This window comes from Carlito syrichta, unplaced genomic scaffold, assembly GCF_000164805.1.
Source record: "Carlito syrichta isolate Samal-C Ts95f unplaced genomic scaffold, Tarsius_syrichta-2.0.1 Scaffold308767, whole genome shotgun sequence".
NCBI classification, from domain to species: domain Eukaryota; kingdom Metazoa; phylum Chordata; class Mammalia; order Primates; family Tarsiidae; genus Carlito; species Carlito syrichta.
The window spans coordinates 98,397-117,123 of record NW_007252863.1 but is presented as its reverse complement, the minus strand read 5'-3'; the positions used below and the strand labels follow the sequence as shown (position 1 = coordinate 117,123).

Genomic DNA, 18,727 nt, shown 5'->3' with positions numbered 1-18,727 from the left:
TGATTCTTCTAAGTTTCTGTAGAACTCAGATACTGAGCCAGGGATGAGGTAGGAATCCTGGAGTGTTTAGGGAAGGGCAGGATATGCTGTGTATTTGCTTAGCTTGGATCTTGGAGCCTCTACAGCTTACCTTGAACAGGTTGAATTGTGCAATGTGGGTGGGATTGTGGGGAGGAGGGGAAGCCTTAGTGTGGTGGGTCAGGGGACTTTTCCTTGATAAGGGTTATGCTCCTATCCCAGGGAGAGAAGCCAGTGCTCAAGTAGGGAATTTGGCATGGAGGTTAAGAGCAAAGGCTCGTGGGCCCAACTCCTTAGGTTTGAATACTTGCTCTGGTTTGACTTGAGAGCGTTTCTGAGTTATTTACCTTATTATGCCTCAGTTTCCTTATCTGTTAAATGGAAAGAATAATAATACCTCCCCACACAGGATTTTTGTAAGGATTACTTGATTTTATATAGGCAATATGGCCTGCCATATAAGTACTACAAGTGTTAACTCTTACTCTTATTATTGTGTTGTGTTTTTTGAGTCGGAGTCTCACTCTGTGGCCCAGGCTGGAGTGCAGTGGCACACTCATGGCCACTGCAGCCTCAACCTGCTGGACTCAGGCGATCCTTCCGCCTCAGTCTTCCAAGTAGCTGACACTACAGGCGCGTGCTACCACACCTGGCTTATTTTTTGATTAATTGTAGAGGTGAGGTCTCACCAAGTTCCCCAGGCTGGTCTGAAACCCCTGAGCTCAGGCAATCCTCCTGCCTCTGCCTCCCAAAGTGCTGGGATTACAGGCTTTAGCCACCGTGCCCGGCCTACTCTTATTATTGTTGTTGTTATTAACCAAAAGCATGTGGCAATTCTAGTGTGCATTTAAGCAGAACTGAGACTGGATGTCCAGTCTGGTAGGAGAGCGTAGCAGAAGGGAATTTTGTACAGTGGCCATCCTTGGCCTCAGAAGAGGCCAGCATACTAGTTCCATCTATTTGAAAAGAGAGATAGGCAGTGGTTACAGGTACAGGATGGGCCCAGCTCCCGAGTAGCTGGGACTGGCAAGAGCTGGGTAGGCAGTTAGTGTCCCAGAAGCTCTGTTCAGCACGTGGCATGAGCTGTGGTTCTAGAGAGCATCTGGAATAATGCTAATTGTAATGCATAATATTAACTGAGCATTTATTCTGAGCGAGGCTTTGCACTTTCTAACTTGTTTAATCTTCACAACAATCCTGTGAAAGTAATACTGTCATTACCACTTTACAGACAAAAAAAACAGAGGCAAAGAGAGGTTATTAGAATGCAGAATGGGTGGAATGAATAAAGACATTAACTTGGTGTGATAGGCGTTAGAGAGGGGATGGATGTGGCCGGTGGACATGCGGATCTAGAGGCTCAAGCGGGCCAGACCAGGTGCCAGTCTTGTGGCAGCAACACCACCTGCAGGCCCCATTTGCTGTTCTCTGGGATAGATCACTGTATATACTGACCTTGGTCTAGATGGCTGGAGAGGGGGGCAGTGTGGGTCTGATTAGGGAATGATTTGTTGGGAGTAGGGGTATGATCTGTAATAATTTGTTGGGAGTAGGGGTATGATAGAGGAATAAGATATCTCCTATGAGGCCCTTAGACCCAAGCAGAGAGAAGCCAGGAAGCTAGTGGCAAAGGTGGCCCAGTTGCATAATTGGCTCTGGTAAGGCTTTTGTTTGGTGCTCTCAAACATATGTATTATTCGTGTGTGAAGAAAAAGGACCTTTCATCTTTGAGAACTGTCATCTTTAATCATCAGCATATCTTTGAAAGAGAGAGAAAGACTCTGCTATTCCTTTTTATGCAATTTGCATGAAATGAGGTTTTAAAATATAATGTGTCTTGAAATCCACTTTGCAGATGAGTTAATGTGTATTTTTTTAGTGGCACCTGAACTTAAAATTTCCATGGTGGCAGTTTCTAGTGGTCTTAAGGTTGACAATCCCCTACATTTGAAATGTCTCAAATGCAATACTTTGCATGCAGATAAGAGAGCAGCCCTGCTCATTAGATGGGCTGTATACAGCCTGTCTGTTCTTCTTACTGGGTTGACAAGGGACAAATGGCTGAGTTTTTTTTTTTTTTTTTAATAAAAAGGAGTCAACTAGACTGAAGGTACAAATGGACTATAATAACAATATGACTCTAAAGAAAGAGGAATAATCTTTTTTTTAAAGGTAAAAGCAAATAGAATGAAGAGTTGGATTGTTTTTTTTTTCTGTTGTGTTTATTTGTACAATCAAATAATAAATATTTCTGCCTAGAAGAAGGAGGCATTCAACATCAAAAACAGTGTTAAAAGTCTAGCTCTTTTGGTCCTGTAGTGACACATAATTGTGCCTTATTAAACCTGGTAGGGAAGTTTTGGCCTGTGGAAAATAGGTAAGTCCTTCTAGGGAAGCCAATGATCTGCAAAAGGTACCTCATGTTTCTTCTTAATTACAGATATTTGTATCATTTTAGGCTGCACATGTTTGAGGAGGGAAAGGAGATCTTTGAATTAACTTTAAAATGTGATTGCCTATTGCCGAGAGGTGATTGGATAGATGTATTTTCTTGATTGCCTTGCAGGGCTGTTGGCTCTGGCTTCATCCTGGCTCCCCTCCAATCCAGTTCCCATCTTGACTCCCTGGGATGGAGCTCAGGGAGTAGCCACAATACTGCTTGCAGGCCTCAGGTGTAGGCCTGGCCTTCAGGTGTAGGCCTGAGATTGGGGTAGGCTTATGCTCAGGGATCTGCAGGGCATGCACATTGTTGCTTATTTAGAAACTGGAGATATCCAACTGTGTGAAGATTGTCTTCTGTCAACACTGCTTTTTAGGCCATTGTTATATTCAACCAGATGATTTGTTTCTCTCCAAGAGTTTGGGTACCAAGAAAGGCCCATCCTTTGGTCTAGAGTGATTTTGGTGCCTCTACATGTCCTGGTATAAGTGGGAACTCTTTTAGCCTCCACAGACTAATGGATACTACATGTCTTAGTCCATTCGGACTGCTATAACAAAATACCAGAAGCTAGATGGCTTATAAACAACAGAAATGCATTTCTCATAGTTCTAGAGGCTGGAAAGTCCAAGATCAAGGCAGATTCGATGTCTGGTGAGGGCCAGTTTCCATCTGCATGTGTGCTGATATAGGAGAAGTCATTAGCTAGCTCCCCGGGGTCTCTTTTATAAGGACGCTATGCCCAGCTGTGAAGGCTGTCTCTCATAACCTGTTCACTTCCCAGAGGCTCCACCTCCTAGTACTATCACCATGGGGGTTAGGATTTCAACATATTAATTTTATTTTATTTTATTATTTTTTGTTTGTTTGTTTTTTTGAGTTGAAGTCTCACTCTGTCACCCAGACTGGAGTGCAGTGGCACGCTCCCAGTCACCACAGTCTCAACCTGCTGGCCTCCGGTGATCCTTCCGCCTCAGCCTTCCAAGTAGCTGGAACTTTTGAAATTTTATTTTATTATTTTTTGTTTGTTTGTTTTTTTGAGTTGAAGTCTCACTCTGTCACCCAGACTGGAGTGCAGTGGCACGCTCCCAGTCACCACAGTCTCAACCTGCTGGCCTCCGGTGATCCTTCCGCCTCAGCCTTCCAAGTAGCTGGAACTTTTGAAATTTTATTTTATTATTTTTTGTTTGTTTGTTTTTTTGAGTTGAAGTCTCACTCTGTCACCCAGACTGGAGTGCAGTGGCACGCTCCCAGTCACCACAGTCTCAACCTGCTGGCCTCCGGTGATCCTTCCGCCTCAGCCTTCCAAGTAGCTGGAACTTTTGAAATTTTATTTTATTATTTTTTGTTTGTTTGTTTTTTTGAGTTGAAGTCTCACTCTGTCACCCAGACTGGAGTGCAGTGGCACGCTCCCAGTCACCACAGTCTCAACCTGCTGGCCTCCGGTGATCCTTCCGCCTCAGCCTTCCAAGTAGCTGGAACTTTTGAAATTTTATTTTATTATTTTTTGTTTGTTTGTTTTTTTGAGTTGAAGTCTCACTCTGTCACCCAGACTGGAGTGCAGTGGCACGCTCCCAGTCACCACAGTCTCAACCTGCTGGCCTCCGGTGATCCTTCCGCCTCAGCCTTCCAAGTAGCTGGAACTTTTGAAATTTTATTTTATTATTTTTTGTTTGTTTGTTTTTTTGAGTTGAAGTCTCACTCTGTCACCCAGACTGGAGTGCAGTGGCACGCTCCCAGTCACCACAGTCTCAACCTGCTGGCCTCCGGTGATCCTTCCGCCTCAGCCTTCCAAGTAGCTGGAACTTTTGAAATTTTATTTTATTATTTTTTGTTTGTTTGTTTTTTTGAGTTGAAGTCTCACTCTGTCACCCAGACTGGAGTGCAGTGGCACGCTCCCAGTCACCACAGTCTCAACCTGCTGGCCTCCGGTGATCCTTCCGCCTCAGCCTTCCAAGTAGCTGGAACTTTTGAAATTTTATTTTATTATTTTTTGTTTGTTTGTTTTTTTGAGTTGAAGTCTCACTCTGTCACCCAGACTGGAGTGCAGTGGCACGCTCCCAGTCACCACAGTCTCAACCTGCTGGCCTCCGGTGATCCTTCCGCCTCAGCCTTCCAAGTAGCTAGAACTACAGGTGCATGCTACCACGCTCAGCTAATTTTTTGATTTGTTGTAGAGATGGGGTCTCACTAAGTTGCCCAGGCAGGTCTCGAATCCATGGGCTCAGGCAATCCACTCACCTCAGCCTCCCAAAGGCGCGGGATTACAGGCTGAGCCACTGAGCCCGGCTCAACATATTAATTTTAGAGGGGACATTCAGTCTATAGCATCCTACCCCTACCCTCCCAAATTAATGTCCTTCTTACCTGCAAAATGCATTCATTCCATTCTAATAACCCCAATATTATTAACTTGTTCTGGCATCATCTCGAAAGTCTAAAGAACAAGGTCTCACTTAAATATCATCTAAATCAGATATGGGTAAGACTCACGGTTTGATTCATCCTCAGGCAAATTCCCCTTCAGCTGTGATCCTGTGAAGTCAAATAAGCTATGTACTGCCAAGTACAATGGAGCGGGGGGCAGGCATAGTGTGGACAGTCTCATTCCAAAAGGTAAAGATTGGAAAGAAGAAAGGAGCAGCAGGCACTTAAGACTCAATAACAATCATCTTTGGCTCATTGCTCTGTCCTCCAGGCACACTAGGCTGGGGCCTTACCTTTCAGACACACTGGGGTGCCTTCTGGACATAGGAGGGTAGTGGCTCTGTCCATGTGGCAACTCTGCCTTACTCAGCTCCCCTAGGCCAGAATCTCAAGCTGGTTGCTCTACTAGTCTAGGGTCCCAGGGGTGGCCCCACACCCATGGCTCTGCTGGGCATTGCCCTTGTGGAGGCTCTCTGAGGTAGTGCTGCCCCTGTAGCAGTTTTCTACCTGGGCCCCGTGACTCTCTGGTATTATTGGAAATAATACTATGCCCCTGACAGCTTTCCTCACTGCAACTCATTCTGCACTGCACTGTGGCCCCCAGGAGCCATTTCTGGGACAGCCAGGGAGTGTGGTGATGGGGTATGGGGAGCAGAGCTCACATTGTGAGGTGGCACTGGGCAATGGTGGCCCTTCCTTTGCATCTGAAATTGCTCTGTCCCCCAGGCTCTTGTATACTGGGCTGTGATGAGGGTGGCAGCCTTGATGATTTCTGAATGGCCTTTGGGGTCATTCTTCTATTGTCTTGGACAATAGGGTCCTGGCCTCTGTTTAGATATCTGACTAATCTGCTTATCAGGGGATCTTTTGGTGATATCCTTGGTGTTCTGTCCCAAATAGACTTTATCATTCTTTACGATATGGATAGGCTGAGAATTTTCCAGATCTTTAAGTTCTGCTTCCCTTTTCATGAGCAATTTTGTCTTTAAATCACTTCTCTCTTCTGTCATTTTACTATAAACAGTCAAGAGGAGCCAAGCTGCTCCTTCAAAACTTTGCTTAGAAATGGCTTCAGCTTAGACATCCAATTTCATTGCTCTTAAGTTCTGCCATCTTCACAAAACACTAGGATATGAACATAATTCTGCCAAATTCTTTGCTGCTTTATAACAAAGATTGCCTTTCCTCTAGTTTCCAATAACATGTTCCTCATTTCTGCCTCAGAAATCATCAGAGCCTTTACCAGGCATGTTTCCACCTATAGTCTATTTGTGACCACTTAGGTTTTCTATTAGAAGATTGAGGCTTTCTCTACAGCTCATTTCTTGTTCTTCTAAGCCCTCACCAAAATCACCCTTAAAGGCCTATTCCAGCCATGTAGACTTTTTCTAATATGCATCTCAAAACTCTTCCAGCGTCTATCCATTACCCAGTTCTAAAGCTACTTCTACATTTTTAAGTGTTTGTTTGCAGCAGCACTCCCACTCTCGGTACCAGTTTTCTGTCTTAGTACATTTGGGCTGCTGTAACAGAATACTATAAACCGAGTGGCTTATAAGTAACAGAAATTTTTTCCTTGCAGTTCTGGAGGCTAGGATTTCCAAGATCAATGTGCTGGCAGATTCAGTGTCTGGCGAAGGCCCACTTCCTTGTTCACAGAATGGCACCTCTTTCACATGGTAGAGGCAACTAGCTAACTCTCTGGTGTCTCCTTTCTGAAGGCACTATTCCCAATCATGTGGGCTCTGCTCTCATGACCTAATCACTCCCCCTTCCCAAAGGCCCCACCTCCTAGTACCATCGCCTTGGGAGTTAGGGTTTCAACATATGAATTTTAGAGGGACACATAAGTACAGACTGTAACATTGTGTTTGTCACCATTTCCTCATTTGCTCATACTTTTAGCTCTCTATTTGCTAGTGGTCATTAGGTAAACATGCATTTGCTTTGGAGAGCTGGAACAGGATTGAGAATGGACAAAGAAGATCTAGACATATATAGAGAAAATGTAACAGTGAAGGGGGTAGATGAAGAGAAATAAAGATTAGGCTAGCATAAAAGAGAGAGAAGAATACTCGCTCATTGAGGATGCTGGACTTCCTGGCAGATGTCCTTATGCTAGGCATTTTGAGAAAGAGGACACGGAAATAAAGGGGCCTTCAGTTCACTGTCTCACTAGTAAAGAGAGGGCTAAACTATTCACAACATAGTAAGGTTACATTACTTTTTCCCTGCTAAAAAAGTAATCTATTTTAATTGGCAAAAATAATGAACATCTCATCATCTAAAAATTATCACTATTGTCATTTTATTGTATTTCTTTCCAGTCTTTCTTTCTTTTTTTTTTTGAGTTGGAGTCTCACTCTGTCGCCCAGACTGGAGTGCGGTGGTCACTCCCGGCCACCGCAGCCTCGACCTGCTGGGCTCCCGTGATCCTTCCGCCTCAGCCTTCCAAGTATCTGGAACTACAGGCGTGCACTACCACACCCGGCTAATTTTTTGATTTATTGTAGAGATGAGGTCTCACCAAGTTGCCCAGGCGGGTCTCGAACCCGCAGGCTCAGGCAATCCACTCACCTTAGCCTCCCAAGGCACAGGATTACAGGCTGAGCCACCGAGTCCGGCTTCTTTCCAGTCTTTCATTATTTTATGGACATTAAACAAAAATCACTTTCATGACTATATACTATTGAGGTACACTTTTACATATAACCAATCTACTATTGGGCATGTGAGTTATCTCCTTTGTCTTTCTCGTCATTACATAACAGACACAAATGACCTGGTAGGAAGGTGTTTCTACATTAAGGATTTAGTGATCGATTGGCTTGTAGATCTGCTGCTCTCAACTTTGTAGCATCTCCAGAGCATGCACACTTGAGGTAAGGATTCACATGAAAACCATCCTCGGTTTGTGCCCAGAAAGGGGTCTACATTGGGTCACTGTAGTGGGGCTGTTATTGCAGTTATGTGTGATCAGTACAATTCTTCAAATATCCCAATATGTCCAGTCTTCCTTCTTGGAGAACCCTTTTCAAGTAGCACTTCAAAACTGACCAAGTTGTCAATACTGACCAAACAAATTCTTTTTTTCCCCCCCAGGTTTTGGGAAAATAAAGTAAGTCATAGAGTGAGAGAGTGTTGTAGGGCGCTGTCCAAATACCAAGCAATATTTGACATGTGGCATTGCTGTGGGTGGTGGCTATCTTTTTTTTTTCCTTTCTTTCTTTTTTTCTGAGTTGGAGTCTCATCTGTCGCCCAGACTGGAGTGCAGAGGCCGCTCCTGGTCACCGCAGCCTTGACCTGCTGGGCTCCAGCGATCCTTCTGCCTCAGCCTTCCAAGTACCTGGAACTACAGGCGCGTACTATCACGCCCAGCTAATTTTTGATTAATTGTAGAGATGAGGTCTCGCCACATTGCCCAGGTGGGTCTCGAACTCACGGGCTCAGGCAGTCCACTCACCTCAGCCTCCCAAGGGCACAGGATTACAGGCTGAGCCACCGAGAAAACAGCAAAATGGGAAAAGCCATTTGTACAGATTATTGTAATGCCACTGAACCAGCCAGAATTTCTTAGCCTGGTGTCTTGCTGTGGGAGGACAGTTTAAGAGAGTGGTAGGATGTATGTTAAAAAAAAAAAGGAGTAAAAATTGATCCCCAAGTAGACATGTATTTCTCTCTTCCCTTCTGAGGACAGGGCCTGCCACTCTTCTGGCTGCTGTGGGACCCACCACCCCTTGATGGCCAGAGGAGGGAGAAAGAACTAAGGAGGCACCTCAAGATCACCTACCCCTAGGAATGGGCCTTTCTTGTTTAGTTAGTGTCATGAGCCCTCATTGCCAAATGCTAGATCAAGTTCATCTCCTCTACCAGCTACTGTTTGCAGATTCAGCCTCAACATTTAGCATTTGTTTCTCCTCTGCATTTCAAGGCTTCGGTCTAATAAAATCTTGTCAATGTAAAATCCAGAAAACTTACTGCTCTCTCTTGTTTTTCTGTGTTTGTCTAGTGGTATAAGGCTGAAATTGAATTAACTTCAAATTTTATAGCATGTTTATGCATTCTAGAAACTGTATATTCTAAATTATTGTGCATCTCTAAATAACAGGCATTGAGGTGAGACCATAGAACCAGAGCTACTTTGGTAGAATTAAAAAAATTTTTTTGTATTGCTCACATGTATTGAGTATACTCTCAGTAGCTTCTATCTGTGTTTGTGAGTAATCAAAACATCCCTCTCTCTCTCTCTCTCTCTTTTTTTTAATGTCAGAGTCTTACTCTGTTGCCCAGGCTGGAGTGCTGTGGCACAATCATGGCTCACCACAGCCTCAACCTACTGGGCTCAGGTAATTCTCCTGCCTCAGACTCGCAAGTAGCTGAGATGACAGGCGCATGCCACCATGCCCAACTAATTTTTAATTTTTTTTAGAGACCATGTCTCACTATGTTGCCTAGACTGGTCTTGAACTCCTGAACTCAAGCAATTCTCCTGCCTTGGCTCCCAAAGTACTGGGATTACAAATGTGAGCCACCACGCTGGACCAGGCTCTGAACTATCTCCTAATGCTGCCCTGTAGTTGGTAGTCTGGGACACCATGAGGGAAAATCGTGAAGACACACATAAAAGACATCTAATGATTAGATATTAACTACCAATTGTCTATTGCTTTTTATATGCAAGGCACCATACTTAGTACTTCATATACTTCATCATATTTAATCATCACAAGTTTTTCATTTTATGTATGAGGAAACCCAGACTCTGAGAAGTTAAGTAACTCGCCCAGGATCACATAGCTGTGTGGTTTGTGTTAGAATTTGATCGTGATTTTCTCTGATTTAAAATCCATATTTTTTACAACAATTAAAAAAATAAAATATGTAGGAATAAATTTAACCAAAGAGGTACAAAAATATACACTGAACATTATAAACATTGATGAAAGAAATTATAGACCTAATAAATAGAGAAACGTCCTGAGTTTCTGTGGAGTGAAAAACTCAATATTGTTTTGATGGCAACACTGCCCAAAGTGATTTACATTTTCTAAAGTCTATGTTCTTAATATTATAAGCAAGAGACTTGTCCCACTTGCTGTACTGTCTGTGTTTACTCTGCCATGTTTCAAAAACAACTGAAGGTAGAGCGACACCCCCACACTTCATTTTTCCCTTGCTCTCAACCTCTGTCTCTTGTTCATCCCTTCTTTACCTGTCCCGTGCCCCTTTTTGACTGGGCCTTACTCTTGCCAGTCTCCAACGTGAATGAGTGATGGATAAAGACAAGCAGGGTAGCTCCCATAGCCCAAAGAGATCCCAAGATCCCCAGGGGGAGAATACACCCAGTGCCACCCTCCCACCTGGGTTTTTCCAGGGCTGATGCTGGGACAGAGGGATGCAGAATCTGTCTTTGGTTCTTGGCACTAGGCAAGCTTTTTGACCCCACCTTGTATTCCTACTTTGGGACAATTTTCAAGCTCAGATGTGACTCTTTTGCTCAAGAACACTGAGTGCTCCCAAGACAAACCACCCAACCCTCTGTGAGTCAATACAGCAATAATATTTGTGGGAAGTTTATTAAATATGTTGTCAAAGGAGCTATTTTAGACATGGAGGCACAGTCTAATGACCTCTTTTGTTTCCACTTCAGATGCAGCAGCAGGAGCTTGGCTCCCTGAAGACCAGCCTCTGTGTCCTCGCCCTGGGGCTGGGCCGCCTCCTGTGCTGGTGGTGGCTGGCCGAGCTGATGGCTCACCTTATGTACATGCACGCCATCTACAGCAGTATCCCGCTCCTGGGGGCTGTCTCTTATTGGACCTTAGGTAATTGTGGAAATCACCAACAGTAGGACAAGCCCCAAGAGTTAGCATCAGAGTGAAGCTGAACTGGGGGAGGGCAGGGGTACAGTTGCCTTGAGCAAACTCTCTCTTTTTTTTTTAAATCTTACTCTTCTTGTGGCCAAGATTATGCATGTGTGATATGATCGACATGGTTGATGGCTGTGCTTGTGGTCTGGGAACCAAGGATGATAGCATCCCCGTGAATAATGGAATCCTACTGAACTTAGCTGGGCCCGCATCTTTGATGCTGGTGTGGCCAGCATTGCGTTTGGCAGTAGAGGGCAGGAGTTGCTGCGGGCAGCGTTTAAGTCCATTCTAAGAGATGATGCTTCAAGACTGATTTGTTCTGCAGTCTTCCTTGTCCTTCATGTATAAGGTGTGAAGGAAAGAATGTGAACTTTAGAGTCAGCCAGCCACAAGTTTGAGTCCTAGCTTCACCAACCACTAGTGGGTAACCTTGGACAGTTTACTAAACCTCTTTGAGCTTTAGGATCTTGTCTGTAAAATGAGGAGGCTTACCTTGGCAGGATTGTTTTGAGGATGAAGTGAAATGATGCACGTGAAGGGTGTACCTCATACAGTGACTAGTAGCTAGAATAAATGGGGTGTGAGTGTGTATTTCCTTCTGTTGGTCCCCTTTTCTTATCTACCCTTTCCTTTACATCTGAGGTGGGATGGAAGTCTTATTTCCTCAGCAGGGCTAGTCTCCAGCATAGGACTGGTCTGTGGAAAAACTGTTATTCTTTATTCCTCTGGCCAAAACAGCAGAGACCATGCCCCTTTCTGAACTACATCTCACTTTCTTGTTCTCCTTTCTTTCTGAGAACTCCCGCAGTGCCTGAATTCTGCCTGTGTGCTGACCTCCAGCCTCTAGCTCCAATGAGAACCATGAGATCCTTCAGGCAGATTAAGCTGCTCCCTGCTGAGGGCAAAAGTACAAGCCTGGCTCCTTCCTTATCTATTTAGTGATTTATAGATTTTTTAAAAATCTTGATTGTCCTTGGTATCACGTGTGCTTAATCAGAATGTTTCCAAGGAAGAAGTCTTTTAGGATTGAAAAAGCACTGAACTGTTTTAATGATGGTCTCTTCTTTCCAAATATTTTTAATAATTGGAGGTAACTAATATTGTAAGGTTTTAATAATAATCATATTATTACACCCAAAGTCAGCACTAGGAAAGGTAAAGGTAGGGACTCAGAGATGTCACCAGTGATCCATTTGTGTGTCTACCAAGTGAGTTTAAGTTACCCAGAATCCTAGAGGCCCTTCGTTAGTACCCCTAATCCCATCAGTCTCTTTCACTCTCTCTGAAATGAAAACCTGATTTTTGTGTTTCTCCTTCTCTTCTTTTTCATTGTACTTTTGACACAGTAAAGTTCCTAAAATTGCATATTTTAAGACGTTGTCATATGAGTAGATTCACACTTGACATGTACCTCTATGACTTGATTTTTTTTTTTTGCTTAATATTATGCTTTTGAGAAGCATCATGTTGACATATGTAACTAGGGACCAATCATTTTCGCTATTGTATAGCATTCCAGTGTATCTATTTGCAACAAATTTTTTGTCCATTCTACATACAGGAGAGCTTTTGAGTTTTTTCCAGGGTTTTGCTACTCCACATAATGCTGTTTCTGTGAGTCTCACATTGTTGCTCACATATAAGAGTTTTGCTATAGACTATAGCTTTCAAATTCTTTTGCTCATGACTCATAGTAAGAAATGCACTTTGCATTACAGATGTGTGTGTGTGTGTGTGTGTGTGTGTGTGTGTGTGTGTGTGTGCGTGCTCTCACAAAGCCATACTTTACCTTAAACCATTTGTACTGTATACTGATGTTTTATTTTCTGTTCCATACTATTGTATTGTATTTGAAAATGTTTGTTAGAAGCTGCTAAATTGAGCCGGGCTCAGTGGCTTAGCCTGTAATCCCGTGCCTTTGGGAGGCTGAGGTGAGTGGATTGAGCCTGCCGGTTCGAGACCCACCTGGGCAATTTGGCGAGACCTCATCTCTACAATAAATCAAAAAATTAGCTGGGCGTGGTAGCACGTGCCTGTAATTCCAACTACTCGGAAGGCTGAGACGGAAGGATCGCCAGAGCCCAGCAGGTTGAGGCTGCGGTGGCTGGGAGCGTGCCACTGCCCTCCAGCCTGGGCGTCAGAGTGAGACTCCAACTCAAAACAAAACAAAACAAAACAAGAACCTGCTAAATTGAATGAGTCACTATCCAGAGTTTGTCAAATACTGCTCTAATATGTATACCTAGAAGTAGGTATTGTGGGCAGAATACTTGTTCAGATTTATGAGGTAATGCCAAATTAGTTTTTAAATTGTTTGAACAATTTATGCTCCTCTTGGCAGTGAATGAGAGTTTCCATTGCTTGAAATTCTCATAAACACTTGGTGGTGGTTTTTAATTTGGAAATCTGGTAGGTGTAAATTGTATCTCATATTTCAAATTCGCTTTCCCTTGATTACTAATGAACTTGAGCATCTTTTCATAGGTTTAAAGGACTTTGGTATATTGTTTTCAATAAAATAACTATTGATAACTTTTGTTCATTTCTCTATGGGATTTTTTGTTTTTCATATGAATTCATAGGGGTTATTTATCCCATATTACCGTCTTTTTCTAGTTATAGTTATTGCAAAAATTGATATTTCTTGGTTTGTGGCTTGATTTTTAATGTTTTTTAATGTTGTCTTTTGATGAACCTTATTTTTAAATAGTTACATTAATAACTTTTCAATGATTAGTACATTTGGGTCTTTAAAAAATAATTATCTCCTACTCCAAGGTCATAAAGATAGTCTCTTTTATTTTCTTCTAATACTTTCAAAGTTAAATAAAATCTTGCCAGGTGTGATGGCTCAAGCCTGTAGTCCCAGCACTTTAGGAGGTTGAGGCGAGAGGATTGCCTGAGACCAGGGGTTTGTGACCAGCCTGACCAACTTGATGAGACCTTGTCTTGATGATACATCAAAAAGTTAACTGGGCATGGTGGCTCGCACCTGTAGTTGGAAGGTTGAGGTAGAAGGATAACCTGAGCCCAGCAGATCGAGGCTGCAGTGACCGAGAGCGTGGCACTGCACTCTAGCTTGGGTGACTGAGTGGGACTCCAACAACAACAACAAAAAACAAACTTTGATTATTATGCACATTTGTATCATAGAAAATGTAAAATATAGATAATGCAACATTTTAAGATGGAAGCATCACATTACCGTCTGTCCAAGATGACTACAGATAAAATCTTGATACTTATCCTTCCTCATCTTTTTTTTCTTATAGTTTTTATACATACATTTAAGGGTTTCCCCAAGTGAGTGTACACTATGTGTAATTATAATTTTGTAACCTGAGATTTATTTTTGTCAATGCTCTCATCCTTCTACATGACTACATTTTCATTCTCATTTTATGCTCAATGATCAGATTTTACCATTTGACTCCAAAGGTCCTTTATACCTATTGTATTGGCCAAGCTAGTATCCAGTCCAGGACTACACGTTGTATCTAGTTGTTCTGCCCCTTAAGATTGTCTTAATTTAGCACCATCTCTTTTTATGACATCAGCCTGTGGAAGGGACCGGGCCAGCTGTCTTACGGGATGTTCTATCATCTGTTTCCTCATCATGTCATTCAGCTTATTCCTTTATTCCCTCTGTTTATTTTAAATCAAAATGTTTCATGAATTAAAGTTAATTAATTTTAGCTAGAATATCTCCCAGGTGATAGTGCATACTTGAAACTCTCCCTAATTCGTTTGAAACATTTTAAACACCTAGAAAATTTGAAGAAATTATATGATAAAAACTATATGCCCACCATGTAGACACAACAATTGCTAACCTTTTGTCCAAAAGTAACATTCTTCTACCTGACTGCAGTTACAGATCACAATTTAAAAAAGTAATTCTCTAATATCATCTCTCTAGTCTATCTTCAAATTTTCCTAGTTGTTTCCAATATATATTTTGAAGCTATTTTCTCAACCCGGAATCCATCAAGTGCATCATTTCATTTAATGTGTTAATCTACTTCAATCTAGAATAGTTCAACCACATTTTAAAATGATATTGACTTTTTGAAGAGTACAAACCTATTGTCTGATAGAATATCCTGCGCACTAGATTTATTTGATTTTTTAATTGCATTATTCTTGTTTATTATTCTATCCCTTCTCTTTTCTGTAAACTAAAAGTTGGAGCTAGATCCTGTAGAGGTTTGATTTAATAAAATTTATTTAATTTTTGGTAAAATAACTTCATACAGGATACCACATGCTTCATATTGCCTCCATTATGTCAGGTGGTTCCCACTCTTCTCACTGCTGAGTTGAATCACTTGCACACGTTGGTGGCTGCCACACTACTCCCTTGTAAAATTACATTTGTTCCTTTGCAATTAGCAAGCAACTTGTGAGTGTTAATTTGGTGTTGTGTGAATACCCCATTCCCCAATAACTGGGAATAGTGTTAGTGAATAGTTTTAACATTCCATGGTTACCTGGATCAGTTTTTTTCCCTAGGATTTAGAAGTGCTGGGTATTCTAAATATATCATTATGTCTACATTTGATAGCTAGCATTCTTTCATAAAGAAGATCTTTCTATCATAAACTGGGCTGAATATAGTTTCTCCTAAAAAGCTAAGGCAAGTGTGTAATAGTTTCTCTTTAAATATTATCTTATGGAGTAAGAAGTTCAGTGAAATACTCCCCTTCAATGGTATTGTCCAATAGTTTTATGTTTTATTATTACATATAGTAATTCTTTTGGATGCTAAAATTGTTCCAAGTTTGGTCAAGCTGGCTTTTGACATGCCTTTATTTCCTCTGAGAATTTCCTTTCTATCTGAAAGTAAAAGATGTCCCAGTGCTCACCTTATATTTTCCCTAGCCCTGTATTGGAATCAACCAAATTGTCAAGGAGGCTTGGTTCTTTTTAGTAAGGGAAATATATTTAGGAGCCAAGATCTGGGTGTGTTCATTGCTACAGGAGTATTATTGTTTGAAAGCTGAACATTTTCAGTGCATAGACCTAAGAAATATATTTTTATGGAACATAAGTTTTATAAAATATGAGTTCATGCTGATATTTTAAAATTCAAATTTAGGCTGGGTTTGGTGGCTCAGCCTGTCATCCCATCATTTAGGAGGCCAAGGCGAGTAGATTGCCTGAACCCGCGGGTTTGAGACCAGCCTGGATAACTTGGCGAGACCTCATCTCTACAATTAATCAAAAATTAGCCAGGTGTGGTAGCACATGCCTGTAGTTCCAGCTACTTGGAAGGCTGAGGCGGATGGATCGCCTGAGCCCAGCAGGTCGATGCTGGGGTGGCAGTGAGCATATGTGCCACTGCACTCCAGCCTGAGCGATAGAGTGAGACCCTGACTCAATAAAAAACAAAAACAAACAAACAAACAAAAGAAACAAAAAAATTCAAATCAACATTACTTTTTTTGTTAGCATCTTTTATTTTATATTTGTGCACTTTTTCTTTATTAATCATAGTTTCTGATTACATGAATATCTTTACTTGTTCTGTCTGACACTATGCAAAAATTGTTTCAAAATTATAATAATCAACATATGACTAAAAGCAAAATCACTGGGCCTGGCACGGTTGTTCATGCCTGTAATCCCAGTGCTTTGGGAGGCCAAGGTGAGAGAATTGCCTGAGGCCAAGAATGACTAGCCCAAGCAACATAGTGGGACCCCATCTGTACCAAAATATTTTAAAAAATTAGCCAGGTGTGGTGTCTGGTATCTGGATTCCAGCTACCTGGAGGCTGAGGTGACAATATTGCTGGAGCCCAGGAGTTTGATGCTGCAGTGAGCTATGATTGCACCACTGCAATGAGCTATAATCTTTAAAAATATATTGAATAACATTTAATAAATTCCCTCAACTCTTTCTGCTCTTAGAATGGATATATACTGAGTGAGTGTGCCTTGTTCAAATGCCATTTGAAACAATTCTTTTTAATGTGTCTTCATATGATTGATATTTAGTTAATTTGTTTAGTTAGTCTGTCAATTTTGAATTTGCTTTTGGTGTTTTTGATTTACCAATTACTATATTTTTATTTTTGTAAGTTCTTTTTGGTATTTAAAAAATATCTGCAAGGTCTTTCCTTGTAGTTTCTTTTCCCTGCACATGTTTTCAGGTTTGTTTCTTATGTTTTCAAACATGATAAACATATTTATCTTATATTCTGCAGCTGGTATTTCTATATCTGCAATCTTTGTTAGTCTGGTTCTCTGTTTTACTTCTGCTGATTCTCACTTATGTTTTTGAATACTCGATTGTGAGCTCATGTTAATTGCCATTTGTCCTTGGGAATTATTTAGTGTCTGTGTTTGGAACGTGTTCATCCAGTGAAACTTTATGTTTATTTCTACCAGGTGCCTGGAGTTGTTACTAACCTGGTGCTACTTTAAATTTATGGCTTGGTTTTTTTGGGGGGGACACACAGATAATGGGAATTTTGGCATTTGGAAACTGGATTCCTGTGGGATCTCACTCTGACCTACTACATGTATGGAATGCAAGCATTGCCACCTGTCCTCACATGTGACTCGTGGAAAGCCAAGCTTTAGGTTCCTGTAGCCTGGCAGATGCTCTCAGGGCAAAGACAACTACCACTGCTCACCATTTTTCTGCTCATGCTTTATGTTTTTCTGACCTCCCATTTTCTTTATTTTCCAAACAGCTCAGATATATATTTTAAAAGATAGTTTTAGCCGGGCTCGGTGGCTCAGCCTGTAATCCCGCACCTTGGGAGGCCGAGGTGAGTGAATTGCCTGAGTCCATGGGTTCAAGACCCACCTGGGCGACTTGGCGAGACCTCATCTCTACAATAAATAAATAAAAAAACTAGCCGGGCGTGGTAGCGTGCACCTGTAGTTCCAGCTACTTGGAAGACTGAGGTAGAAGGGTTGCTGGAGCCCAGCAGGTCGAGGCTGTGGAGGCCAGGAGCATGCCACTGCACTCCAGGCTGGGCAACAGAGTGAGACTCCAACTAAAAAATAAATAAATAAATAAATAAATAAATAAATAAATAAATAAAATAAAGATACTTTTAAATATTTTATTCAGCATTTTTTAGGTGTTCTGCACTGGGAATGAGTTTGTGAATGGGAAATCTGTTTTGTTGCCAGAAATGGAAGTTCCACTATACCTTTTTTTAAAGGGGAGCAAGTTTTCCTAAAGGTACCCCCAGCAGCCTCCCCTGATATTTTATGCCCATAGCTGGGTCATATGGCCATGTTACAATTATTCTATGGTGAATTATAACCAGGAATTTCTTCCAGGTCACTATGGGGAAAAGGTTGGACATTTGAACAAAATTGCATTTCCAGTGGCAAGGATTGGGGGAGAGAGTTATTTGGTGGGCAACCAGTAGCTTACAGTTCTGAATACCAATTAGCAGCATAGTATCTTAGAAGTTTTAAAAATTGGAATATGAGGCAGTCAGAAAAACAGAAGATTTAATTTTTGGTAACTATCTTATGGTACTCTTAAAGCAATTAGTTTGAGACTCATGATTTGTAGGGTGACTACATGTCCCATCCTGCAGTCCTATTTTATATCTTGACAGAATACTTAATAACAGACCCTTTCTTTATAAAAAGTGTCATGATGTGGATAATACAGTCACCTTCTGAATAACCTTTTCTTTACCAACCCATATTCTTCCTCTATTCTTATCCAAATCCTGATTCAAAACTGCAAGTCTTTCATACTAACCCTTTCCAAACTTGAATATGCCTTAACTCTCAATTCCTTTAGTGCTTGAGTACTTGACATTTGAGCTGTGTGGTCATATTCATTTCTCTATTTAGCAAGCATTTTTTGAGTGTTAGACACTATACTTGGTCCTACAGATATAAAAATGAATGAGATGTTCTCAAGAAGCTCAGTCTGGAGAAGTCATACATGAAGATTATGATTTTCTTATTTCACATATAGTTTTATAGGACTAAGATA

The 18,727-nt window shown here is 41.5% G+C and overlaps 1 protein-coding gene across 1 annotated transcript in view; it reads left to right on the top strand.

The window, feature by feature from the left end:
• Positions 1-18,727, top strand: part of HHAT (hedgehog acyltransferase) — a 141,341-nt gene that overhangs the window by 85,058 nt on the left and 37,556 nt on the right. Inside the window, exon 6 of the mRNA XM_021716340.1 lies at positions 10,536-10,707. Coding sequence (XP_021572015.1) covers positions 10,536-10,707 — 172 coding nt within the window. The remainder of the gene's footprint in view (positions 1-10,535; positions 10,708-18,727) is intronic.